This window comes from Lethenteron reissneri, chromosome 37 (genome assembly GCF_015708825.2).
Source record: "Lethenteron reissneri isolate LAM-NWPU_2019-01 chromosome 37, ASM1570882v1, whole genome shotgun sequence".
NCBI lineage: Eukaryota > Metazoa > Chordata > Hyperoartia > Petromyzontiformes > Petromyzontidae > Lethenteron > Lethenteron reissneri.
Window position 1 is genome coordinate 8,997,315 of NC_083815.1, and position 26,452 is coordinate 9,023,766.

Consider the following 26,452-nt stretch of genomic DNA (forward strand, 5'->3'; position numbering starts at 1 on the left):
TCAAAGTGCTTTCATTGCGAATGTCAAACGAATATCAAAGCGTCCAACCAACTTTCCTTCGGCCATTTGGACGTGACTTTAATTGGTAACCCTGTAAAAAAACGAGCCTTACCCTAAATACTTAGGCATAGCATTAGCCAGAAGCATCACGTTGAAAAAACAGATCGGAAAGGTGTGCGAAAAAAACACGTAAAAGGGGATTCTGATTCGATAACTGATCGCAACAACACGGGCAGCCGCCAGATGAACGCTACGTGTGACCGCCCTCTTCTGGTCCAGTGGCGAGATGTTAACTACCTCGCCTGGTATGCAAGAGGTCGTGGGCTCAATCCCGACCCTGACACCTGCTGTATATTTTAAGTTTGCGTGTTCTCCCCGTGGTCCCGTGGATTTTTCTCCGGCTCCTCCGGTTTTTCACCCCACCTTTAGAAACATGCGTTAAGAGTATTTGGCTGCGATACATTTCCACATGACAAGCCATTTCGTTAAGCTATCATTTGTGGTCATGTCACTTCCTAAAAAGAGTGATATAACTCAGTAGGCCTTACCTGGTAAATAAATAAAAAGTTTCAGTCTGAGCATCAAGCACTGACACTGAACTTGGACGACCAGATCAACAGTATCCTTCGAACAATAACGGGCACACTGCAACGCGTTCCCACCCGTTCTGGTCAACGTTATGCCAGCCAACTTCTCGCGGGATGCCGCGACATCAAACCAACTGGGAAAAATCCGAAGAAGTGTAGACCTTCCCGTTAAACCAGTGTTCTCTAATTTTCAGAGGGGCGGCCACTTTCCCCGATAGGACATCATCAGTGTGAGGGCCGCCACAGCGCCCGCATGGGGTCTTTTCACTCATTGTGTTTTGTCGTGGGCCACACGTCAGGGGCCGCACTAAAGGCCATCAGGGGCCGCCAGTGGCCTGCGGGCCTTGCAATGAACACCGCCGCATTAAACCCAAGACCTGCCGGCACATTTAGAGCCACCCTCAAGGCCTTCTTCCCATGGGGTTCTCGTTGTTACGTAGCTCTCAAGTAAAGTTCGACTCCCTGTCTGTGGTGTCAAATTCATTTCAATGAAAACACGCAGCAAACAAAAGGTCATGCTATCACAGCAACGAATGCATATTTATACTCAACTAATCTGTTCAATGATATACCCACGACACAGTGACATGCGAGTAATGGGGGTTATTTGACCGTTATCACGCTGATCATTGCGAGCCGTGGAGGCATAGAAGCACAATACAGTGGACCCTGCTGCATTGCCCTCGACTGCCCACCACTTAGCCTCACAACAGCTTACAACATCGTCCAAGCATCTGGGCACAACCCTGCTTTGCTTCCGTAATGGGACAAGATTGGACACATTCCAGGCGATTTGATCACAGGCATTGCGTTTTATTACTATTCATAATTTTGTTCATCCAGCTCGATTGTCGTAGTAGCGGCGTGTCGTATAGCTCAGGTGTGGTGGTTGCGATTTGTGGGGTGGTCCAAGAGGTTGTCAGCTGTGAGCTGCCGAGACTCAGCAGAGACGCACGCGGCCTCCGTGACCCTTGGCTCCTGCAACACACGCAGGGGAATCAAAGTAACAATATGTACGTGTGTATGTTGAACCTCATTCGCACCGTACGTTGACAACGGTCTTAAACGGTGGTGCATCCAGCAGAGGAGAAGCTTTGTGATGTCTTGCATCCATTTGAGTAGCTGGTTGTAGACGTGCACCTTCAGTGAGACTTGTCGTTTAGATGATACTGTACGTGGACTTATTATACCATGGACCAAGAGAAATGCAACTGAAGGTGTGTGAAAATATAATGCGCACGTTTCTCAATCATGAGGTCGTGAGTTCAAATCTTTCACCACCATCATTGTCATGAATATCATCATCATTGCTATTAACAAGCAGGCATCATCAGTCACATCATCAACCACAGTAGCAGCATCAATGTCACTGCATTGGGATGATAAAAATGAGCACCACCTAGTGGGGTCGCACCGTTTGGTGGGAAGTCATCGATGGTTGTCCTGTTAAGAAAAGTGTCCCTGGCAAAGGAATGGAGATATTTCCATCACTGGCTCAGGACCACCAACATAGATGAGCACCATTCAATGCTCGTTAGGGCACGGATTCACTCATTGTTTTTGTTCAAGCAGCATATCATCACACCGACAGCGTCAATTCCCAGCGGGTGATGAGACCTACCCAGCAAGCTGCTGAGGAACGAAGCGTAAGTGGCATTCCCAGTTACAGCGCCGGGCAGCGCGGGATTGCGCCGAGTGGTCGTCACGCTGAAGGGAGGATCCCCCATGCCCCTCACCTCGATCTCCACGATGTGCCAGTCCGGCAGGCTGGGAACACGAACGAGAGTTATTCGAGATTGCGGGTTACAGAAGAAATCTCATTAGAACTCCTCGACTGCAGGCTACCGAAGTCATCCTGATTCACAATTGGTTTTTGGGTCAGATCGCTGCGTGAGTACAATGTGTGGTCTAAACCCTCCCAACACCTGACACAGCTAATTAATAGAAGTTGCCGCGTGATGAACAAACGTGCCGATTTATCACTGCTTCAGCAGCACCACCGGTGTGTTGGAGAGCAATTAATGATACTTGCCAATTGAGCACGGACGTTTCATTGGTGATTACAACCAGCATCATCAGGCAGTTGCCAGAAATCTGAAAATGTTGTTCAAGTCGGGTCGAGGAGGGTTTTCGACACGCATTTTACTGAAATGATCTAACCCAATAATTCAATGTAAATCGTAATATTGATCACGAAAGCCTACGTGATGAATCAAAGTCACCCGGATAGCCAGGCTTTAATGAAGGGTAGTGATGATCTATGCCTGTGATTCTCCACGTCTGTGGCACAGATTGGTGGATCATCCATACATCTGTGGGTTGGTGAAGGCAGGGAGCATAGATTCCAGAGCGTAGTACAGTACAACAATGTATTTGCTGCACCGCCCTCTACTGCCCACAACGTAACCTCGCAGCCACTTGCAACACCTGTTTGATGCACACGGTGGTTCCCCATAAAAGCACTATCCAGGTTTGCCCCTGCTTAGCTTCTGAAAACTGATGAGTTGAGGAACATTCTGGGACATCTGTACAGTATATCACGTGACTTCTGTGTGGCCACCCCCACTTTGAATCCCACTTCCGCCCCTTGTGGAAAAAAACAGACGCTGCTCCGTGCAGCAGCGTCCAGAGCCTCGTGTAGCCTCTTCCTCCCTCTCCTCATCTCTCCTGACCCTTTGTACACATTTTCCATTCCTTTTCCATCCTTTTCCTCTTACTTCCACTTTATTTCTCTTCTCCCCTTTCCCGTTCCGTTTATTTACCCGCGCATCATAATCCTCGTCCCTACTCCCCGTTCGTGCGGCGTGCCATGGGCACAACAGTTGCTAGTTCAGAATCAACATGCGTTGAGAGTATTTGGCTGCTATACATTTCCACGCGATAAGCCACTTGGTTGAGCTATCATTTGTCGCCAGGTCGCTTCTGAAAAAGAGCTAAACAGCTCAGTGGGCCTTACCTGCTAAAATAAAAATTTGTTTCAGTATACTTTAGTTTAAAACCGACCAAATACATGACCGGTCGCGAAAAGACGAGCTGCGCTTGAGCGGTTGCTCGCACGCGCGCACGCACCTCGAATCGGCCACCAGTCGGCCGGTCACGCCGTCGAACCCCAGGTTGTGCGCGGCCATGGCGGCGGCCGCCATCGTGTTCACGTTGTTCGGGGCCAGAGGGCAGAGGCGTCGCACGGGGCCCTCGTACAAGACGCGGCGAGCAGCCCCTGGGCCTTCCGCCAGCGCCTGAGCGTTCGCCTGCCGAAGGGTGCCCTCGAGCTTGAAGCTCGCCGGGTGTTTGGTCATCGTGACGGTCAGGGCCTGCGTCGGCAAAACGGGCCGAAAGGGGGAGGTGGACAATCAGGCAAAGGTTAAAACAGTAAAGGTGCGGCCCCGCGACATTTAGCTCTCACCACTGCAAGTGGAAGGGGCCTCCACTACAGGGAGCTCTATAGTGAGACAGCATTCCCTCGTTATTCGCATTCCTAAAGAGGGACTGGTCCCCTCCATAGGAATGTGAAGTTACCACTACCACTGTATCTAGGCTACCAACAGCAGTGGGTTATATGGCATTGCGGCTATTCTCTAGATCAGATGTTGGCAACCCACGGTTCCGGAGCCGCACGCGGCTCTTTAAGGACTGCTTCTTGGCGTTGTTTATTAAGGGCCGCTCTCTCGTATTCACCACACGCATTGCGACTCTCGACATATTTAGGTTTTTTTTTATCGAATGTGAAAAAAAACTGCTCTTGTTAGTTTAGTTGCTGACCCCTGCCCTAGATCATGTGACCTAAACATACGATTGATAAATGTCGGTATGTTGTTCATGTCAGGTAATTCAAATTGCCGAGCATCAGGTGGCATACATACTGAGCGATATATTAAACGGTGGTAAGCAAACTTGCAATGAAGGCCACAAAGTGCCAACATGCACAAACCACCGCTAACGCAGGGACACACAAATATAAGACAATGATTACAGGCTACAACTCAACGCAAACGCATGGCACAACAGCTCTCCACCCTGTCGCATGACACCTGTTGGCGTACCAGAACTTATATTTTCCGAGCGGTCGGTGGCTATGCACGCTTATTATTCAGCACTGTGGAGGCGATCGTTGGTGGATCACACAAATGTTGTGAAACTCCATTCCCGCGGGTGTCGAGGAGCCATTCCCTGGCTCGCCAGGAGAACGCGGCAAAGCGAAATGTGGACTGCGCCTGTTCTATCTGTATGGGATAGAGTGTTGCCCCCTCGCAAGTGTTTCTCCGGGTGCTCCGGTTTCCTCCCACGTGTAAAAACTCATTAACTGACCGATAACATCTTAATACAGAGATGACCGCAGAGCTTGGGCAACCGTTGGTAGTGCCGGCTCACCACCTGGCTGCTGCCTTGCCCACTTTTCTGCGGCTCCTCGCACCTCTTGGAGCCGTTCTCTCTCCCTTCGATGGCGAGCAAGCACCGTGCGCATTACAAGCCGACGTGAAAAAAAAAAGATTATTGTCATTTATCTTTTTTTCTTAAAAGTTCAAGCGCTGGGGACCTTGAGCGTGCCTCGGTCGGCCATTTTCTGGATGTCGTCTCCTCCCCAGAAGGCCCCAGTGGGCACGTAGAGCGTGCGGCCGTGCGTGGCGCTCGCCTCGCGCAGCCGCCTCTCCGTCGCCGCGTCGGCCAGGGCCGTCGGAGAGCCCACCTGGGCCGTAGCGGGAGAGACTTTGACGTCGTTACCAGCGCCGCCTCTGGATTAGCACGGTCGGCTACGTGCGGTTGCGAAAAAAGTTCAGCGTACATACGGACATCATCAACATCCTAGATTTGAAGCTTTCGTGACTGCAAGGATTCATATTCTTAGGTTTTTTCGGTAAAGTCACGTAGATAAAAAAATAAAATTAATAAAAGAAAAAAAATATATATAATAATAAAATTATATTTTAAAATAAAAATAAATTACTTTCTTTTTATTTTACTTTTATTAATTTAATTTCGATTTTTTTATCTATGTGACTTTACCCAAAAAACCTACGAATATCATCAACATCATCATCCTTAGCATGGTGGGCTACGTACGGTGCGAAAGAAGTTGAACGAACAACCATACAATCACCAATAGAAAAGTTTTATTTGTATATTTTAGGTGATTTGTTTACCTTTCCTATACTTTGCACTCCAATTGTGTTTTTGTGATGTTTGTTGTTGTAAAGTTCTGACCTGCCCCGACTGGACATCTGTGAAAAAGAGCTTTATAGCTCATCGGATTCCTCCAGCATAAATACAGATTCTGATTCCGATTAGCACGGTTGGCTACGCACGGTGCGAAAGAAGTTCAACGTACGTACATGCGTGCAAGGTTTGCTTTTGAAAAGGACAGCAATAACCCGATTTACGTCGGGGGATGCGTTCCTGAAAGGTGCGACGACAAACATTGCAACGTTGTGAATCCAATCTTGATTTGAAGCTTTCGTGACTGCAGGAATCCACACTCTTTGGTTCTTTCGGTAAAGTCACGTAGGTAGAAAAATAAAATAAAACAAAAAATCTATCACGACGTTTCGATCGCAACACAAGCGGTCGTCCTTAGGCGACCGCTTGAACCGGCAGTTCCACTGCTGGATTATTTTTTTCTGCCTGAGGACGACCGTTTGTGTTGCGATCGAAACGTCGTGATATATTATTTTTGGTTTTATTTTATTTTTGTACCTACGTGACTTAACCGAAAGAACCAAAGAGTTGTGAATCCACCCGACTTCCAGGGTGGTGGTGGAGGCGGAGGCTGAAAGGCGACAGGACGTCGGGAGAGGATGGACGACGCTGCCAGCGACGTAAGTGTGAGTTGAGGCGACGCAAATCGGGTTGCGGTGTTTAAAAAATGAACCCGTAAAAACAAAGTTTTTCACTAGAAATCCTTTATATACGTGGCGGCTAGAGTCCTCTCGTCCTCTGGCTTGAGATGGCTGCCACCTATGGGTCAGATGATTGCCTGCCACCATTAAGCAATTGGTAATTAAATATAATTTATTTTTTCCTAAAAAGTGTAAAAAAAATGAAAGATTTTTTTACAAAAATTAATTGTCACGCACAACGAGTCTGTGTGGAAAATGTCAGCTCGATTGGATCACGGGAAGTTGGTTAAAAAACGACCGAAAGATTTGCACGGTCGTAAGCGCGCAGGCAAGCACGCAGGCAAGCAAGCGAACTTAATATAAAGGATTTAAAAATAAAGTGACGACGTGTTTGCGAAATGACATAAAATGGGAAGACGTAAGTCGGGGTATTACTGTAATTTGTTTCTGAGTTTGTTGTTGGGGTTTAAATGTAACAGTTGCTGAGCACAAAATGAGGGTAATCATAAAATATACTTAGCTTACGCTACCAGCCGAGTAACAGTAATCATATCGCACACTGAAAGAGGCATGATAATACAGAATTACAAATACCCGTCGTTAGTAGTATGAATAATGCAATAAGAAATGTTTTATTTAATAAAGTGTTATTCATGCTAATAGCACCCGACAACGCTGCACATTAATTATAATATATGAGGACCAAATCCCATATACAGCCACTACCAAGCAAATGAAAGCCCTTACTACCGAGCAAAATATAAAAAAAAAATTAAGAAATTGCGCCACAATAAAAAGCGCGAACAACAAAAATGTATCGCCACAAGGAAATGAGTCACATCCCAAAACTTAAGTGCAAATGCTTATCTCCCCAACGCCGGCTTCACTGACTCCACAAGAAAAGCGTTGTCGGTGCCACACGTGCACCTCACTTCTCCACCCCAGCTGCTGCTGCTGTTGCTGCTGTCCGAGGACACGCTGCGAACGTGACCCCATGACCCCAGCTCACCAAGTAGTCTGCGTGCTGAAGGAACCTCTCCCCAAAGTCCCTGGAGATGTTTGGATGAGAAACCTCCACAATAAGATCTGCCCTCCTGTGCAAAAGACAAAGACAAAGATCCCCCGTATAGCCTTAACAGACCGTTAGGGGCAAGTGCTGTTAACGAGCACCTGTGAAGGCCGGCGTGGCACACGATGGGGTGGGTGGTCAGGACCACGCTCGGCCGCCTTTGTCTCCCCAGTGGCGATGTTTCCACTGCACCAGGTATTAATTGAGGCCGAGTTGACCTAGGGGAGGTTCAGATAATCGTCATTGGTGTTGGCCTTAAGCGGGGAATCGAACTCAAGTCGCTGGGTTTGTAGCACCGTGCGCTAAGCGCTACGAGCACACACACCGCCAGGGCGAGTGATATTAGCAAGCGACCCTTAAGGTCTTGATTTAAAGCTTTCGTGACTGCAGGGATTCATCTTCTTGGTTCTTTCGGTAAAGTCACGTAGAAGGGAAGTAATAAAATAATAAAAATAATTTTATTATGTTTTATTTTTATTATTTTATTACTTCCCTTCTACGTGACTTTACCGAAAGAACCAAGAAGATGAGACCCTTAAGGTCGCTACAGCAAACGATTGCGGAGAGGACTCAGTAAACATGCCACGTCGGGCCAACGTCGGGCCAACGTTAGCAAGCGATTGGAACCGTTTGCTCAACGTTGGCACAACATTCAATTTACTGGCAAGTGGCAGTGGGTCATGCACAGTGCTATGATATTAACCCGGTGACCTGAGTTTGGGTTCCGGCCACTGCGAACATGGACAGCGAGTGATATCTGATCTCATCATGGTCCTCCTCCTCTTCACCACCATGCACCCACAAGTATGGTGCAGTATGGTCAAAGGAACCCCCATGACCAACACAGCAAGGGGGAAGACTTCATTAAGCCCCTCCGATTAGCACGGTTGGCTACGTACGGCGCGAAAGAAGTTCAACATACTTACATTAAGCAGTGGCCTGAAAGAGAGCTGTAAACTTGATTAAATAAGGACTCAAACTGCAAGAGGTAAATGCAGACACCCCGCGCCCATCGTGGATTTCAATAGGCAAGCGTACGCACGTGCTTATTCAGGAACTAATGGTCGTGAGTGACACACATCTATGTATTGGTGCTTAGCATCGCTCAAGTTTCGCCGAGATGGATTTGGAATAAAATAAAAAAAAATGTCGTGTTGTTTGCTCATATCGCCTATGGAAAAATCAGCCGCGAGAATCCCATGCAAATGGTTGGAAATGTTAACATGGTAATCGGCGATCGAAGAATCTCGATTCCCTTATAAATCGTCCAGGATGGAATCTATAAATTGTGTATGATTCCTGCAGGGGTTAATCCAGGATTGATTTGAGGGATCACAAATGGCTCCTGCAGGAATAATCCAGGGTGGACTTTTAAGAAGCAAATAGGATTTCTGCAGAAAACATTTAGGACGTGATTCCTACATTACATCCTGGATGTTCTCTGCATGAATTAATTGATTCCTGCAGGAATAACCCAAGATTAAATCTCGAACTCACAAAATATAATGCAGCAATCATCCTGGATGGAATCTAGAAACCTTCGTAACTGGGTAAGATGCCTGCAGGCATCATCGAGGATAGAATTTCAGGAAATGCGTTGCAATTCCTGCAAGAATCTCCCAACTCCCGTGGCAAAACTGATGGTTCACCAGGTGTTGTGGAATTCATGGTCAGGGACAACTCACCTCTCGGCAAATTGCTCCAAGTCACGCAGCTGCTGATCCGGCTCCACGTTTCCCTGCATGCGCTCAGCGCTCCGGTTCCACACGAAGGCGAGCTCCAGGCCGTATGTTCCGCCTTCCCTCTGCAGCTCCCGCACCAGGTACTCCCCTGTGGATGGAGACAGTCGTTTTGCAGATCCGCTGCTGGATGGGGTTATCCCCTCGCCTTGCAGGTCGTGTGGGTTACTTGGAAATGCTTCACCGCGCTGGTCAGTGCGGGTTGGTGAAGACTAGGAGCATAGATGTTGGAGCATAGTATAGTACAGGGGTCGGCAACCAAAATAACAAGAAGAGCCATTTCTTTCCAATTCGGTACAAAATTCAGTATTTCAAGAGCCGCAATGCATCGATGTACATACGTACATATCGTCAAGAAGCAGTCCGTAAAGAGCCGCATGCGGCTCCGGAGCCGTAGGTTGCCGACCCCTGGTATAGTACAACAATGAATGTTTACGCACTGCTCTTCGGTGACAACGTAGCCTCCCAGAAGCCTACAATGCATGTTTTGTGCATGGTAGCCGCCGATCCGAGCACTATCCAGGCTCAAACCAGCTCAGCTAACGATATCTTACGAGATTTGGCGCATTCCGAGTGATTTAAACCAATTAACGAATCACCATCAGTCGATAATTATCGCTTATCTATAAACGAACTGCACTTTTGTGAACGTCCACACAGAGTACAGTACAGCAATGGATATTACTGGTAGGAACCTCCTAGTTACACCAGCCCATAGGGGATTATTGTGTCCGTCCGTCCGTCGTGCATCCAAAAATGGGAGGGGTGGGGCTGGGTGGAGAGGGGACGGTGGGGAGGGGCTGGGTGGGGAGGGCTAGGTGGGGAGGGGAGGGGCTGGCTGGGGAGGGTGGGGCTGGGTGGGGAGGGTGGGAGGGGTGGGGCTGGGTGGGGAGGGGCTGGTCACCACCGTGGTGCCCTTATAAAACTCAACGTTTAACCAACTCACGCCGGATTGTGCCCGCCCTCACAGTCGGCCATATTTGTGGAATACACCACGCCGCCATTGACCCTTGCCATTGACCGAGCAACCCTAACGTTCCTACCAGCTCCCTCCGCAGGACAATGTGTTTCTGCACTGGCCTCTGCGGACAACATCACCCCCGTAGAGCCGTCTCCAGCGGTGATGCCAGATGATTCTCATGGCAGCTGGAATGATGAGTCACTAGGGCGTGGGCTGATGGAATTCAATGGTCACTGCTTTGTAGGAATCATATTTGCTTCCTTACACACAAAGTGCTTGCCACAAATGAACCACAATACATTGCTGATCTCTTCAAGAAACATAAACTATCCTCGCAGCAGCTGCTTTTGGCTAGCCATCGAACAAAGACGGTCACCACATCGCGCGCTTGCGGCCGTCTGGAACGCTCTTCCTTCCGATAATAGGAAGCTACTGGAGCGATGCACTTTTAAATCTAGATTGAACACTCATTTCTTTAAAACTGCTTTTGATGTGTAGTTTGTTGTCCTTCCCTCGCACCTCCGATTATCACGGTTGGCTACGTACGGTGTGAAAGAAGTTCAACGTACACGTTTACAAGCTGCTTTAATGGCATGAGCTGGAAGTGCCCCAGCTGGACTGGAGAGGCCGACTGAGCCTTTTGCAAGTTGCCAATCACCACATGACATCTGGAGGTCTCGTTTCAGAGCACTGGTAGACTATTTGTCTTGTGGTGGTGGTGGTGCTGCATCTGCTGCTTTGGCAGTGGCGCACATTCAGAGTTAACAAAACATAAAACTCAACCTATTCGACAATAACACTGTGGCTTAAAAATGTATGAAACATTATGTATTTGCTGTGAATAAGGGCAATTGTCCAAAACGTTGCCAATTAAATATATATATTTTAAATGTGTTGATTTTGTATCCTTTGACTATTATGTCGATTGGGTTCAGAAGGGCAGGGGAAATGAATGGCTCCTTTAGTACCTCAAGGCAAGTTAGTCTAGTAACCACTTCAATTGCAGCCAAATAATCTTAAAGCATATTTTAAATGTGGAGGGAAAAACCGGAGGACCCGGAGAAAAATCCACGCGACCACGGGGAGAGAGATACGCAAACTCCAAATATACAGCAGCAGCAGGCGTCAGGGTCAGGATCGAGCCCGCGAGGTAGTTAACATCTCGCCGCCAAGCTGCTGATGTGGCCCCTTCAGCTGACCAGTGATTCGGTGCGGAGTGCCACTCTCGGGGCCAGCGTTGACAACTCCGTGGAAAGTAGCCAAGCGAACCTCCAAGACGCTGGGTAAAGCGAGAAGACCTCGTCAAAAAAAATCGCACTCGACAATTTACCGAGTAATACACAGAGCTTCAAAATCTGTCAAATATACTGGTCACAGAAAGTCGCAAGATCGTTGTCGCTATCGTCGGTTTGGCGAAATGTCGTCGTCAGGGAAAACTCAAAGGATCGTTCAAATGATAATTGTTTTTTACCCTTCTATCTGGCAACAAAACTGACACCTTTTTTACAAGGAGTCATGTTTGCATAGACCACAATACCTGCAGTCATAATGCGTCATCTGGTCCAACCCATGTGAGACTAGGCTCTAAGGAAAGCTGTCTCGGGTGCGGACCAATCAACTTCAAGGACAGTGCACATTATCAGAGTTATGCTTTTTGTTTGCATTCCGACTGCAGGTATTGTGGTCTGATAATGTATGCACTGTCCTTGAAGTTGATTGGTCCACACCCGAGACAGCTTTCCTTAGAGCCTAGTCTCACATGGGTTGGACCAGATGACGCCAGTTATGTTTTTTGTTTGCATTATGACTGCAGGTATTGCGGTCTATGCAAACATGACTCCTTGTAAAAAAGGTGTCAGTTTTGTTGCCAGATAGAAGGGTACAAAAAACCAATTATCATATTTTTACTGGCAAATGAGGTTCCAATGGTGCAAAGGCCGCATTCCTGTTGCATGCGACTCGCGTTTGTCTCTGGGCGTCTCTCGTGGGAATTGCGAGGTGCAGGATTACAACCCCTGGGGGTGGTGAACTCCTCTGCGAGGGCACGCTGAGAGCGGTGGTCAAGGCGAGGGACTTTTCGATGGAAGAGCAGAGCGCGGAGGGAGGGAGGGAGGGGTGAGAGGCGTGATGGTGGATGGGTACATTACCTAGGTGGCCGTATCCCACGATGCCGACCCGGCGGCGGGAGTTGCTTGAGGCTGAGCACATGTTGGTGAGCGTGGGTCCTGATGGTGGGTCGACACACGTGGAAGCCTTCCGTCACAGGGCGCTCTCTGTTGTCGCGTTAGTTCTCTCTTCCAGCCACGCAACTTCGCTACAATTGCACGTCTCCATTGTTATATGCCGACGTATCGTCGTCCTCCGATTAGCGCGGTTGGCTACGTACGGTGCCAAATAAGTTCAAGATCTCCCCGCATATCTGCCTCTCGCCTCTGTGTCGCTTCATTCAACTCTGCTCCAGCCTCACTCTCTGCACGTGCCCCCCCCCCCCCTCTCTCTGACTCTCTCTCTGCCCATTCACTCACAAGCTGCGACGCGTATTGCCTGGCCGTCAGTCAGCTCTCTGTCTCTTCTCGAATTCCAGACAGATTACTCGTCTGTATGTTCCACTCACACGGTCCCGCCTCTTACTTCTCAGACAGCTCGATGTTGTCTGTAGCTGACTTTCACTAAAACAAAACAGACTTCTCCCGTGCGTGTCTGTGTGTGTATCTCTCACACACCTTCCTGTCTCCATGTCTGTCTCTGTATGACTCTGTCTCTCATTCAGCCCAGACTGATTGTGGGTTGCTTCCTACATAGCTGTCTCCCTCTGTCTCGCAGCGCAAACAGACCTTATAGTCGTCCTCTCCCGCTCACAGCTCTCTGAGTCTCTCACTCCAGACCGACGCCTCACTTGTCTGTGTCTCTCTCTCTCTCACAGATCTCACTCTCACTGTGTGTCTCTCACACAGACCTCTCTCCCACTCTGTGTGTGTCTCTCACACAGACCTCTCTCCCACTCTCATTCTCTCACACAGACCTCTCTCCCACTCTCACGGTCTCTCTCACACAGACCTCTCTCCCACTCTCACTGTCTCTCACACAGACCTCTCTCCCACTCTCACGGTCTCTCTCACACAGACCTCTCTCCCACTCTCACTGTCTCTCTCACACAGACCTCTCTCCCACTCTCACTGTCTCTCTCACACAGACCTCTCTCCCACTCTCACTGTGTCACACACAGACCTCTCTCCCACTCTCACTGTCTCTCACACACAGACCTCTCTCCCACTCTCACTGTCTCTCACACACAGACCTCTCTCCCACTCTCACTGTCTCTCATACAGATCTCTCTCCCACTCTGTGTGTGTCTCTCACCCTCACATAGACCTCTCTCCCACTCTCACTGTTTGTGTCTCTCCGGCGGCAGCTGCCCCAGGGCTGTAATTGCACAACTTGTGAACGCCCCCTGCACACACCACGAACCCTGACCTGGAACTGAAGTGCTTGCTGAGTTGTCACAGAGCAAGGCAAATGTTGGTTTGTCTGGGTCCTTGTATCGAATTCCCACCACGGTAAGGGGAGCCCTGCCGATGACATCCCAATTAACTAACAACAGCCCCACTGCTCAATGAAGATCTCCCCAAACTTACTAACTTTTTACTCATTTTACCAAGTAAAGCCCACTGAGCTATATAGCCGTGTTGATCACTGTGGGGGGGGGGGGGGGGGGGGTTGACCATACTTCACCATCGTTGCTTTTCTTATGGGTTCGTGAAGTTGCGGCCATTGGTGCGTAAGCGCCCCGGGTCAGACAAATCACTCGCGCCACTGACGTGAGCCGTGAAGGGTAAGTGGCGGAGCCAGGTCAACCACAGCGCCGCCGCGTTCACCACCGCGCAAACCGCTGCAGGTGGAACTTTAACGCATAGGTGAAACTTTCCTTCGAATCGACTTCATTCTTGATTGGGGGGGTGGGGGGGCACGAGAATGCGGTGACGAGTTGATCAAAACCAAAACCCAATGTCATCACGCGCAGTCGCGCAACGCGTTCGCGCGACGCCCCCGTTGCCGCTTCGAGGCCGATGCCGACAACCACCACGGCGCCTGTGCCAGGCTAGGTGCACTTTGAGGCCAGGTGAAGTGTCGAAAACCTCGCCGAGAGGTCTAGGGACAGACCCAGCAGGTGCCATGGGTTGGCTGACTGAGATGATGCACACCAGCTGTGCCCACGACTTTGCCAAGTCGCTGTATTTTATCCGCCCGGCGCTCCGCTGGTTGTTGTGAGCATCGCTCCTCTGCCCTGCGTTATTGTTGGAGGACGACTGCCTACAACTGTCCAGTTGCAGCGTCATTCACGAGCCTCCTCCTCCCCCACAGAGGCCGATCTCGACATTGCTGATACCAGTCTTCGGCAAGTCCACTCAGCTCCACATCCTCCTGTACCGCATCAGCTCCATCTCTTCTCCAATTCCGTTTTGTGCTCGTTTTGCCCCCCCTCGATCCGGCCAAACAGAAGCTGCTTGGGCACGCGGTGGCTGGGCATGCGGGCTACATGACCAAACCAACGCAGCCTTGCCTCCAGGAGGATATGTCCCCGTATATAGCCACCTTTACCGACATGCAATCACCAGCGTGATGTATAAGACCCTCCCCACGACTGGCTCGTCGTGGGGAGGCTCTCATCCCACAGTGGATTGGCAAGAGGGCTCTCGGTGAATTATGAGCAGTAACCCATTGCTCAATTGAGCATGGAGACACTGATGTGATACCACAAATAATATAAAAATATTGCGAGTGTTTATTCACACAAGTTCATGGGGCCCACTGTGCGTTAACAAGCAACACCGATAACTCTTTGGTTCTTTCGCTAAAGTCACGTGCGATCGAAACGTCGTGATCTATTATTTTGTCTATCGACGTGACTTTACCGAAAGAACCAAAGAGCATGGATTCCTGCGGTCACGAAAGCTTCAAATCAAGAAGCAACACCGAATCCGCCAGACCACGGCGAGTGGCACTTACGTGGTTAAAATGACACGAGCAGCACCTTTGGCATGTCGTACAGAAACTTTACCGAGTCTTGCCAACAGACGGCACAAATCAAACGGGCAGGCGCATCGCAGCCAGACAACACGGGTAGAAAGTCACGCTTTGACACGAGCAACGTGGAGCTACACACCAAAACTGAACTTTCACCTGCGTCGATTATCCTGTGACTTGATATGAACTCAGGTTTGCCAAATTCAGGCCGAATGCCCAATCACTGGGGTACAGCGTGGCATCGATTAAACACATTCCTGCGGAGGGAGCTGCTAGGAACGTTGGGTTGCTCGGCCAATGGCCAGGGTCAACGGCGGCGTGGTGTATTCTGCAAATATGCCCGACTGTGAGGGCGGGCACAAGGCGGCGTGAGTAGGTTAAACGTTGAGTTTTATAAGGGCACCACGGGGTAACCAGCCCCTCCCCACCCAGCCCCTCCCCACCCTCCCCTCTCCACCCAGCCCCACTCCTCCCATTTTTTGATGCACGACGGACGGACACAATAATCCCCTGTGGGCTGGTGTAACCAGGAGGTTCTTACCAGTATTATCGGCTTACATGTTACTGTGAGTCGTCCACCATGAGCTTATGGTACTAAGACAAAGATCGCAATCGCTGTTAGCCAGCAACTATTAAGGCCGGCACTGTGGCACACGATGGGATGGGTGGCCAGCAGCACGCCAAGCAGACCTAGGGTCAGTTTAGAACTTTAGATAATCATCACTGGTGTTGGCCGTGAACGGGAATTGAACTCAGGTTTCGTAGCGGAGCGCGCAAACCACTATACGCATGCTCATGGTACCGTAACCAATTTCACATCAAATTGTAACCGTCATACAAATGTAATGATCTCATTCTGGGGCTATTGGCTCAGAATGTCTCTGGTCACTCTTTACCAATACCCACTATAATCACCCAGGAGTGTCTGTCCTTAACGCTCGTGACGTCACTCCACATCGATCAGCCCCCCTCATTAATTACCATGAGCAGGTGACGTCACTCCACGTGGATCACCCTCCCCCTAATTAATAATCATGAGCAGGTGACGTCACTACACATTGAACAGCCCCCTCATTAATAATCATTATAAGGTGACGTCTTCAAATGCCCCCCCCCCCCATTCATAATAATTAGCGGGTGACGTCACTCCACATGGGGGGGGGGCGGGGCGCCTCCTCCCCCATCCTCGGCGTCAACTCACAACCCTCACTACAAAGGCAGAACCCTCACGTCACGCGGTCTCCGTCACGCTGTTGTTGAGACATCGAAGTAAAAAGGACGTCATGATGATCAAGGGATTATAACCTTTACATGAAATAAGTCTGTGTCACCGCGCCCTTACAAATTGCACACGAATTGATGCTATGAATATCACGTCGCAGTCTGCTTTTCGCTTGCAAGTTTCAGATTCATTGCAATACACCCGTCCTTGGACGGGCAAAAGGCTAGTTCATTGACTCTTTGTTTACTAATTAAAAAAAAAACTATTGCTTACTGAATGATTTATTGTTGGTTAATGTGTATTTATCAGTTTCCAAAATGTCCAGGGCATGAGATATTTACGTATAGAAAATATACAAGCGGGTTGTTTACGATGCAGCGCAGACTCGTGTTGTTCGTTGTACGACCGGTACAAAAAAAGGTGGGTTTTAAAATAAGCCTGACATTTGTTTCATATAATTATTCATAAGTAACTCATTTCTCAAACGTTGACAAAAACTCATACATACATACACACACAAACCAAACCATTTCAAAGGTGTTTTTTTAATGTAAAGCCACATTGAAAATCCATCTCTAAAAAATATGTTCCTTCCTGTACAGACATTGGGGAGTATCGATAACTCGGTCCGACGCACATTGTCACCATTATCATCATCATCTAACCGGCATGCCCTGTTCGCCTGGGAAGCAAAGGTTTGCAGTGACAACGCTCACATTACACTTCCACACCGGGCAGTGTCAGTAACCGTTTAAAACCGCTGAGACACACAATGGACTTGAGAAAAATGCACGCGGACATCACGAACGAAACCCGCCATCGAAAACAACTCGGGAAGCCCTGTTCACATTGCACGCATACAGAGGCAAAGATCCACATTCAGCCCAAGAGACCGCCAAGTGCTATGAGCAGCACCGACTAACGGTGGCATGCAACCACAGAGAGATGTCGTGGCCAGCACCACTGCCCCGGCCATCTCATCTTCCCGGCGATTATGGTTTTTACTCACTGCGCCAGGTACTCAATCGCTTAAGGCTGAGTCGACCGACAGGCTCAGATATACTTTTCCGCCTTCGTTACGGTCAGGGACAGACACCAGGTTACACCGGGATTGTTACGCGAAGCGCGAAAAAGCGCTCTGCCACACACGCGGAACAGCGGTGGGGACGACAGGTCTACAGAGTCAATATGGACAACAAACATTCTCATCGACTCCCTTTTATATGGTCGATTACTCGGGCCCACTTAGGAAAAATGGCAGCAAGCCACAAGTCCTGCCGCCCAAAGGCAGGAAACCCCCGTGCAAGTCACGCCCAGCATGATGCGACTGACGCCGATGATCTTCACCAAACCCAGAGCCCATAACCTCCCCTCCAGCGGCACAAGTGGGAAGAACAGAGATGAGACTTCACCCCCCCCCCCCCCCCCCAAGCTAACTTGCACGTTATCCGATCGGTCGAGTAAACGGACCGACAATCGGTAGATGCGTCGATTATGTCAATAATCAAGATGGCCGAGCTCTTCATCAGCCATGATCGATAAGTGAATAGTCCCATAGGGGCGTCGTAGGTTGTGATGTCCCATGCTCTGTGAATGATCCAGACCCAGGTTGAACGTGGACCTCGAACAAACGCCGCCAATGTGACATTCACTTGCCTCGTCCAGCGATTAGACATTAACCAGAAATGTTTCGGATGCCCAACACACAACGTCTGAAGGTCATCCGGCTGTAACAAAACAAAAAACATGTTGCGTATGGTTTTGGGAAAGCTGTGCATTTGTTTGACGACTTCAGCGCTTCGATGGAGCTAACGTGATTAGCACGACTTTGCAGACAATCAATAGTGGTAGTCCTTTGGAGACGCTGGCCACTGTCATAGGAACGTGGAATTTCCTCATCCAGCTAGGGTCATCATGTGTCCACAGACATGACTCAGACTTTTTAACTATTTTGACGCTCATTTCCAAATTTCAAATGGAGAATTCAATCACAAATCAGAAATGTCTTAACTGCGATTGTGAAATTGCATATCGGTATCAATGTGTTCCCTTCATTATGCACGTTGTTAATATATAAATATTTAAAATAAGATCATTTATAAAAAGCGGGCACATTATGCCGGTGAAACAAGTCAAAACACTTATTCATTTTTCAAAGCAATTGTTTGAACTCATGGTAACTGATAAAACGAATCCTACAACGCTCGCTATAAGTCATCATCCAAAAATGTGCAGACCCAAAATCATATTTAAAAAATTAATAATACACATTTACAAACGACTTCGACTTTTTTTTTACAAATTTTTCTGACAATTTTTTTGTCCTCGCAACAACAACAACAAAAAAAACACGGTACGGACAAAAAAAACAAATTCACTTCGAATGTTTGAAAAATGAAAAAAATCCAAGTAGGTAACGGTGCAACTTTAAAACATGCTGCACACTGCTTAGGCTACGAAGCAAATACATTAATAAGTCCCAACGGAGAAATGCGTACAAATACGAGAGTATAAATACTGCGGCAATCTATCTACAAATACAAACGTCTAGGGCCGCGTTATGCTACGGAGAGCACCTGTACATGGGGGGCGGGTTTGCTATGATATGGGACCCTTCCTTCAGTATGAACATATTCACTGAAAGGCAACATTGAGAATAAACAAGATGTACATCGGCGCAAAAAAGGCTTCTCTCTCTCTGTACAGCGACAGTAAACAAAACGAATAATACTAAACACTTGACACCCCTAGGCTCTCATACGTACATTACAATGAAAAATAAACGTTTATTAAGACTTCTGTTACATCCTATCAAACATAATTACAGCAATCTGATTAAAAAACGTATTTGCGGTGCATTCTTTTGGACGCCTCTAATTAACATACATCCGTAAGACCACGTGATTTTGTAGAACGGTTAAGAAAATATGGCTCATGGCTTTAGGGGTATTGTACTGTGCTGGACCCTTCTTACAATTCAATTGAGACGATGGGAAGTGGTGGTGGCAGCATTTTCCATATTTCCATCGGGTGCAAACAACACACGGGCAAAGCCACTGCTGAGACCGATGACCAGCCACACGTGACACGGGCAGCAATCACTCGATACGTTGACAGGGGAATTGAATTCCATCCGCAGAAGTGATTATGTTTCAAACAATAAATTACTCTACAAACACATATCAATTATCGCCATGTTCTACTATTAAGTTACTCCTGGATAAAAAATCTAGGAAAAGCTAACGTGGATGTTAAAGTAAGGAAAGTGTTGGGTTGTAAAAAAAATCCAATTCAAAACACTTCATATTGTCTTAAATACTATCAATTATGGCAGTACTGTTAATCATAAAATCCACTCTTTGCAATTACAGTAATTCTATTTTAAAAATAACTGGCATTCACCTTACATATGCTGATTAAATGGCCTTTATCAGGGTCTGTGCTAATATTGTAATTTTTTTGCTTTTAAAAAAGTAGTTTATTGCTCAACACACATTAAATAACATTTCATCTTGCAATGGGATGCGGACTTCAAAGCGAGCCTCCTACAAACATCTGACAGCTCGAACGTGCCCCTAAAAGCAAGAAAAAAAATCCCCGGCAAGATCCTCCTGGTGAAAAAATGGGGGGGGGGGGTTCTAATGGTCTCCAGATTCCGTAAAGCTTTCATGGTTCGGTAAATGACATAATTAGAACATTAATATTGTCCACGACCACGACAGAGCCAGCCAGGAACCCTGACAGCCTGGCCTAAAACCATCATTGACATCTGCAGGTAAAACAGGGAGGGGCTCTTGTGATCACTGACTATGGGGGGACTCGGAGCCATCGTCAACAATGATCAGTTGTCCCACGTGTGTCCACACGTGTTTGCTTCGAGGGCACTGATACCACACTCCACGTGCAAAGAAGCACAAACTCCTGCCTCGGGAGCTGCATTGCACACTCTCTCAAGGGTTTGGGAACAAAAACGACATTGAATGAGTCCTGCTGTGTCTTGGTCCGGGACTATTCCCTGCCAGAAAGTACTGAAGTCATAATCATGCATCAACAGCGGGGGTCAGAGGGCGAGTTCTTTCTTGTAACAGATGGCAATGAAACACTGGTTTAATGTATTGAAAAAAGAAACCCCGGCACTAACAGAGTAACGACCAGATAATAACAGTAACGCAATCTCCACCGTGTGTATAGCAAGATTGCAGCCGGGTTTGCGCGTTAATTTGATAAGATGCTGGGTTGCGAGTTGTAATCCGGTGTGTTTACCACTGGCACTTTTAAGGCAAATCTTGCACTTTTAAAATTATTTAATCGGCTCTAACTTTTAAAAGATACATTTTCTATTTCAAATTATGTGAGTTCTTACCTTTTATTTATTGTATTATTCATTTATTTTTCTCTGATGTGTTACGTCTGTCACAGAAACGGTGTGTTTTTATTGATGGTACCCGACTTAAAGGTTTCTTAGCTCACAGGGTACTTCAAAATAAACTGAACTGAATCCCATTTGAGGAATGACTCGGACAGTCAGCCATCCGTGGCGCCACTTCAGTGGGAATTCAACATCGGCCCATACAATGGTAATGGGGGGGGGGGGGAATTTCCGACGGTGGCTCAGACACTGCCAACGAAGATGACGACCTCCCAAGTGCTCAAATAAAGAAACTGTGACTGGACTTGTCTGCACTGCACTGCGATTCGTGAATTTTGAGCTGCCAATCGAGTCAAACCACTGCTCTGCTTTGTTACTCACCGACAGACACACGTGAGCACCCACAAATCAAGTGCCTTCATTTTTTAGCAACACATCATTTCAAACTCAGAAAAGAAAACAAGAAAACACTGTGAGCATAAAAACAAATTCTAATGAAATGTGCACAAATATACCCTTAGCTAACAACAAAACTCGCCCCTTTAAACTCGATCAACAGCACGGAAATAATGTTCGCCAATGTCGAATCCATGATTGCAATGATATAATTGTGATACAAGATTCATTTTGTCATGAGAGTGACAGTGCAATTTCAATGCCAGCGTTGCTCAATGCCTCCCCATTTACACAGCTGGCCCCCAATTACCAACCTGTTACCGAGCTGCATATAGCACACACCAAGCAGTGCTCTTCAAGTACCCATGTCCTCTTATTGCCAAAGGATTGTGGCGTTCAAACCTTTCACAGTGTGTCGCAACAAGTCTAAGTCCAAGTATTGTTCACGCCGACTTGGCTGAGCGACGCTGTGGTTAGAGCATTCGACTCGCAATCCAAATCATTCGAGTTCAACATCTGGCCGGGGGGGGGGGGGGAGTGGGGTGCAACTCAACTGATCATCTTTCTGGCATCCACAAAAGTGAGAAGCAGTTTGTGAAGAGTGATTCGTGCGCACCCTACAAGTGTGGCGTTTCCGCCGCTGGCTCGGGGGACACCACCAGTGGCGGTCGTCGCCCAAACGCTCGTTTTAGTGGCGAGACTTTGGCTTCGACGCAACTTTTGCTGCCAGAGCTCACACCCTCCAATCATCCATCCACGCCCCCCATTGCTCCTCATCCATTTGCTGCATATTCCAGTCCTGAACGGTTACCAAATGCAACGGGTGCATGCGCCTCCCGGCGGAGTGTTTATAAATTTAATTACTCTAAACAGGCAGACGTGAAACGAATCAAGCGATGTTTAAAAAAAATAGTTCCGATAAAACCGCACTAACGCCATACTGCCGTCTGCCTGAGCGTAACACGATCCCAAGCCACCCGCTCGCCGAACAGCAGAAACAGACCGCTACCGCCATCTCAACGGCGTCTCCCTCAAGTACAGGGGTGAGGTACCTTTCCCTTAATAACGGCCACACAGATAGAGCTTTCAAAGACCTTATTGGCGGGTCACACATTGGCATCTTTCAGTAGTCCACGGCCTTCACTCCAAGAGGCCCATGCAATCGACAGAAGTGACCGAGCGTGTAAAAGAATTAGAAACATTGATGCCAGGTTCAAACTAATCCCATCTAGTACCCAATTCGTGTGGCTAAGATGCTTGCGTTGATGGGATGAATATCGTTCGCAGGCCGTTTACACGTGTAGTCCTCATGTGGCTGTGGGCCGTGTGAAGATAAGCCTAAGAACTGTCGGTTCTTTGCTCTGGTGAGAAACACTACCTTGCTAACTGGCCGGCATTTCACTCGTGTGGAACTCTGGACGATGTGGACTCCGTGCACATGTTGACGGAGGCATAACAAGAAATCACACGCATCGATCTCACGCCAATCGGAGTGGATACATTGCAGCCGTGGCTGCGTCAGATTGGGAAGCACTGTGAAGAGAGAACAGCTCGTGCCACCACGGAGCCTGCCTCTCTGCTTTAGCGATCGCAAGTTGCCTTTTTTAGCCGGAATTGTGAAAGACCGACTCAAACATGACCGGACAAAACTGACCACGTGTCTACGAACAAGGGTATCCGTTAACAAAATGAAATGTTGGGTCGAGATTCATCAATCGACATTTTGTGCAAATGACATCATTGTCTGTGAATGGACTTTTGCTTGGTTAGATGAAAGACGAAGAATGAAACTGACAAAAAAAAACGTTGCTGCCGTTTTCGCCGAATAAAAAAGAGTCCCCAATTGTAACCGTGAACAATGAGAGAAGTAAAATGAGAGTCGAGAACAGAGCTGACAACATTTCGAGATCTATACACAAGCTGGCTATTGCCTTCAAGAGGCATGAAATCCTCCATTCATCAACATCGTTTCTTATGCTCACAATGCACGTATCAAATTACGTGCCTTCCGATTATTTAAGGTTTATGAAAATTACATTACAACAACAAGAGACTGTTATCTTTAAGATCACAGATCAAATAAGACAAACACACGAGAGAGAACTGACATGATGAATGATAGAAGACAAACAAGACAATTATGGAATATTGGCACATGATCCTCAATTGATTATAATCAATTCATCCATCGTCACATGGGGGTTGAGTTCAGTATGAATTTGTGTATGTTGAACTTCTTTCGCACCGTACGTAGCCAACTGTTCTAATCGGACGTTAGCACGGTTGGCTAGTAATCATTTCACATGCCTATTAATAAGCTGAAATGAAATGTATAAACATTTAGATTGTTTTAAGTATAAAAATATTGCATCGTTCATGCCGATTGCATCTTACATTTCGCTGAGGAACCACAGACAAGCTGGGAGGCAGCAGTCGGGCAGTGAGCCGGTGCTACCAACAATTGCCACAGCTCTGCAGTCCTCCATATACTAAGATGTTTTCAGCCAATGGACACGTGGGAGGAAACTGGAGCACCTGGATAAAACCCACGCGTGTACGCTGACAGCGTAAATGGAGAGAGAGAGAAACGGGAATCTCGTGAAGTAATATGCGGCACAGCACTAAAAAAAATGTACTTAAAAATAAAAAAAAACTCTGGTAACAATTTAACATGGGAGGACATGATCAGATCAAACAATGGGTGAGATTTTCCTGAGGAGATGCTGGTTGTCGTAACGTTCTTGTGTAACAGTTAGAATCGCTAAACACCTGACCGCACACCGCACTATTTACAGCCGTTTCAACGACAATTACAAAACAAATCCAAAATGAAAAAAATAAAACCAAAGCGTAAAAATTATTCGAGTAGTCAGAGGTCCGATAGGTCGGTGTACGATGGCTGTCTCGATCCGTTATGCAAAATTCGCGAGCCACACGCTTGTAAAATTGCTCGGCTCGCAGAGACGCCGCCGATTAAAGCTCATCTCTGTGTCGAGATACAAAAAAAAAACGTGCTGCTGAACACAACGCAAGTCAAATTTCTTTTGTCAGCTAAAAAAAAGAAACCCCCATAGTTTCACGGAAACGAAGTCAAGTTCTGGTGGGGTCGAACAATAAAAACGTAAACCATATGAACATGTGGAGATGCCATTTGATGGTGCCACCATTCAACATCGCCTCCTTCCGTAAGCCAGATCCTGAAGTTGCTGCACAGTCAGCACACGGCCTCCAAGGTCCGACAATCTCATTGCCACAATCCGGCTTGGTCGCCACCGACGTCTGCCCTCCGCCATCAAAACCTCCTCTTCCGAATTACACCTACAATGCCCGGCCCCTCCTGCCGCATTCCATTCCCAACGTCCAAGTTTGCCAACCCCACCCCAACCTCGACTTTAAAATCCAGGAGCAGCGCAGGACGGGAGTCACCAGGGGCGCCGCCACCGCGGCTCAGAGCACCGCCGTCTCCCTGATGTCGTCGGCGGGGAAGGGCGGGTACTGCGCGTGTCCCGGCGACCGCTGGCGCTCGGGCCCGACCGACACCGCCGCCACCGCCGCCACGTTCCGCACCAGCTCCGCCTGCCTCACGCAGCGCTGCTGCTGCTGCCCGTCGGGCCAGAGCAGCAGCTCGCCCTCGCTCGACGCGTGCGCGGGCGCCGTCGCCCAGTGCCGGGGCGCGGGAGCCACGACTTTGCCGCGCGTCACGGCCCAGCCGCCCCCCCGCGCGTGCCGCCCCTCGTCCAGACCCCCGTCCAGACTCCCGTCCGCGCTGGCGCTGTGCCCGGCTGCGGACGCCGCCGCCGCCGCAGCCCAAGCCGCTCCGTCGGCACGGTCGAAGGAACCGTCCGGCGCGAGGAGGTGTGCGCCGCCGCTGCCGTTGGGGGTCACGGTGCCGGCCACCGGTGGCCCGTGGTAACTCGCCGACACCGGAACCGTGTCCGTCCAGGCTCCGTACGGTGACCGCGCAGGACTAGAGTAGGCCGAACGGCTCATTGATTGCGACGGCGCTCCCTGCTTCTGCTGCTGGTGCCGCTGCTGCCGATGCCGAGTTGCCGGTGGCGGAGAAGCGATGTGGTCTGTGCTCCCGTACTCACGGGGGGGCGGCACCACCGGCAGGCGCTGCGGCCGGGCGAGCGTCTCGCCGTTGGTGACGGCGCTGCCGCTGCTGCTGCTGGGGCTCGTGAGAAAGCGGTCATCTCGGAGGCCCCAAGCGGCCACCGGGCCGTCAGCCTCGCGCTCGGACGACACGTTGTCGTATAGCGAGTGCTGGGAGGCGCTGCGGCCCACGCTGTCCACGCGGATCACGGCGCCGGGTCGGACCGGGCCTCCTCCTCCTCCCACCGGCACCACCAACGATGTTATTGCTGTCGACGTTGTTGCCACAGCCTCCGCTGCTGGTTTCCTCCACTTGGGAGTGGCTGCCAGCGCCGCCGCCCCCGCTTTGTCTTTGTCTACGCGAGGACCAGGAGCGGCGTTCTGGTTTGAGTTTGCGTCGCTCGGAAGCTTCTGTGCATGCGTTTCTATCGCTGGTCTCTCCATCGCACCCGATGCTGCTGCTGCTGCTGCTGCTGGTGGTGCTGTTGATGCCACTGCCGCTGCTGCTGCTGGGTTCTCAGCTTCTGTGGTCACACTTCTCACGTTCCCATCAAGTCTCCGCGGAGGCAAGAGCGCCGGTCGTTTTCCGTTCCCCTGCGGGGACGGAGTACGTGCCGGCCCTGGCGCTGTGATCGTTGCCGCCTTTGTCGGTGTCAGCTGCTGCTGTCTGTTCTGTCCATTAGCGGCGCCATTTGCCTCGAGGATGGTGAGGCTGTCAGGTGGCATTTGCCCAAACGGACGCTGGGGGAACTCATCCTGTTTGCCTGTGTGGAAAGAGAAAGCAGCAGTCTACGTTCAGCGAGTAGCGTAACTATGGACGGACTGCATTGGCTGTCTGTTCATTTCAAAGGTCCATAATATACGCACACACAAAACAGAAACCAATTTACAATAGCGTTGAAAGGAACGCATGTTTTCAACACGGTTAACAATAAAACGATCGTCCACAACATCCTTGTGTTTCGTCTTTGTCTCAACTCATATTTAAAAAACAGTATCTCCCCACTGAGCATTCAGGGAGTGACTCATTTTCATCGGTGGCACAACGCCAAGGGTGGAAATTTCACATTCTCAAGGCAGGGGCCATTATTACCAATGAATGAATACTGTCAAAGCATTTTTATCAATTATTATATTGTCGTAAGGAGGGCACTTAATGAT

General features: G+C 48.8%; 2 protein-coding genes across 8 annotated transcripts in view; both read right to left on the reverse strand.

Annotated features, from left to right (window-relative positions):
- Nucleotides 1-1,379: 1,379 nt before the first annotated feature.
- ASPDH (aspartate dehydrogenase domain containing) lies at nt 1,380-13,656 on the reverse strand. Of its 4 annotated transcripts, none has more exons than XM_061566492.1 (8): nt 13,548-13,656; nt 12,335-12,412; nt 9,173-9,317; nt 7,428-7,512; nt 5,133-5,271; nt 3,657-3,898; nt 2,209-2,354; nt 1,380-1,565 (listed from the first exon to the last, which is right to left on the reverse strand). In XM_061566492.1, exons 2-8 carry the CDS (start codon nt 12,393-12,395, stop codon nt 1,385-1,387), a joined length of 999 nt encoding a protein of 332 aa, XP_061422476.1. In that variant the 5' UTR covers nt 12,396-12,412; nt 13,548-13,656; the 3' UTR covers nt 1,380-1,384. The 4 variants fall into 4 exon arrangements, with proteins under 4 accessions (XP_061422476.1, XP_061422480.1, XP_061422478.1 ...); XM_061566496.1 differs by having other exon boundaries at nt 5,122-5,271; XM_061566494.1 differs by having other exon boundaries at nt 13,577-13,607.
- Nucleotides 13,657-16,969: 3,313 nt separating this feature from the next.
- LOC133351544 (USP6 N-terminal-like protein) overlaps nt 16,970-26,452 on the reverse strand; it is a 63,411-nt gene continuing 53,928 nt past the window's right edge. For all 4 annotated transcript variants that reach the window (XM_061566847.1, XM_061566846.1, XM_061566848.1 and 1 more), the window contains one exon: nt 16,970-26,055. In XM_061566847.1, coding sequence (XP_061422831.1) covers nt 24,647-26,055 — 1,409 coding nt within the window. In that variant the 3' untranslated portion in view covers nt 16,970-24,646. The remainder of the gene's footprint in view (nt 26,056-26,452) is intronic.

What these genes read in the sequence shown, in the direction of transcription:
- ASPDH (XM_061566492.1), bottom strand. Translation starts at nt 12,395, where the DNA reads ATGTGCTCAGCCTCAAGCAACTCCCGCCGCCGGGTCGGCATCGTGGGA. An exon ending in CGTGGGATACGGCCACCTAG is followed by an intron (nt 9,318 to 12,334) that starts GTAATGTACCCA and finishes CTCCATCCACAG; the next exon opens with GGGAGTACCTGGTGCGGGAG. An exon ending in GTTCCTCAGCAGCTTGCTGG is followed by an intron (nt 1,566 to 2,208) that starts GTAGGTCTCATC and finishes CGTGTGTTGCAG; the next exon opens with GAGCCAAGGGTCACGGAGGC.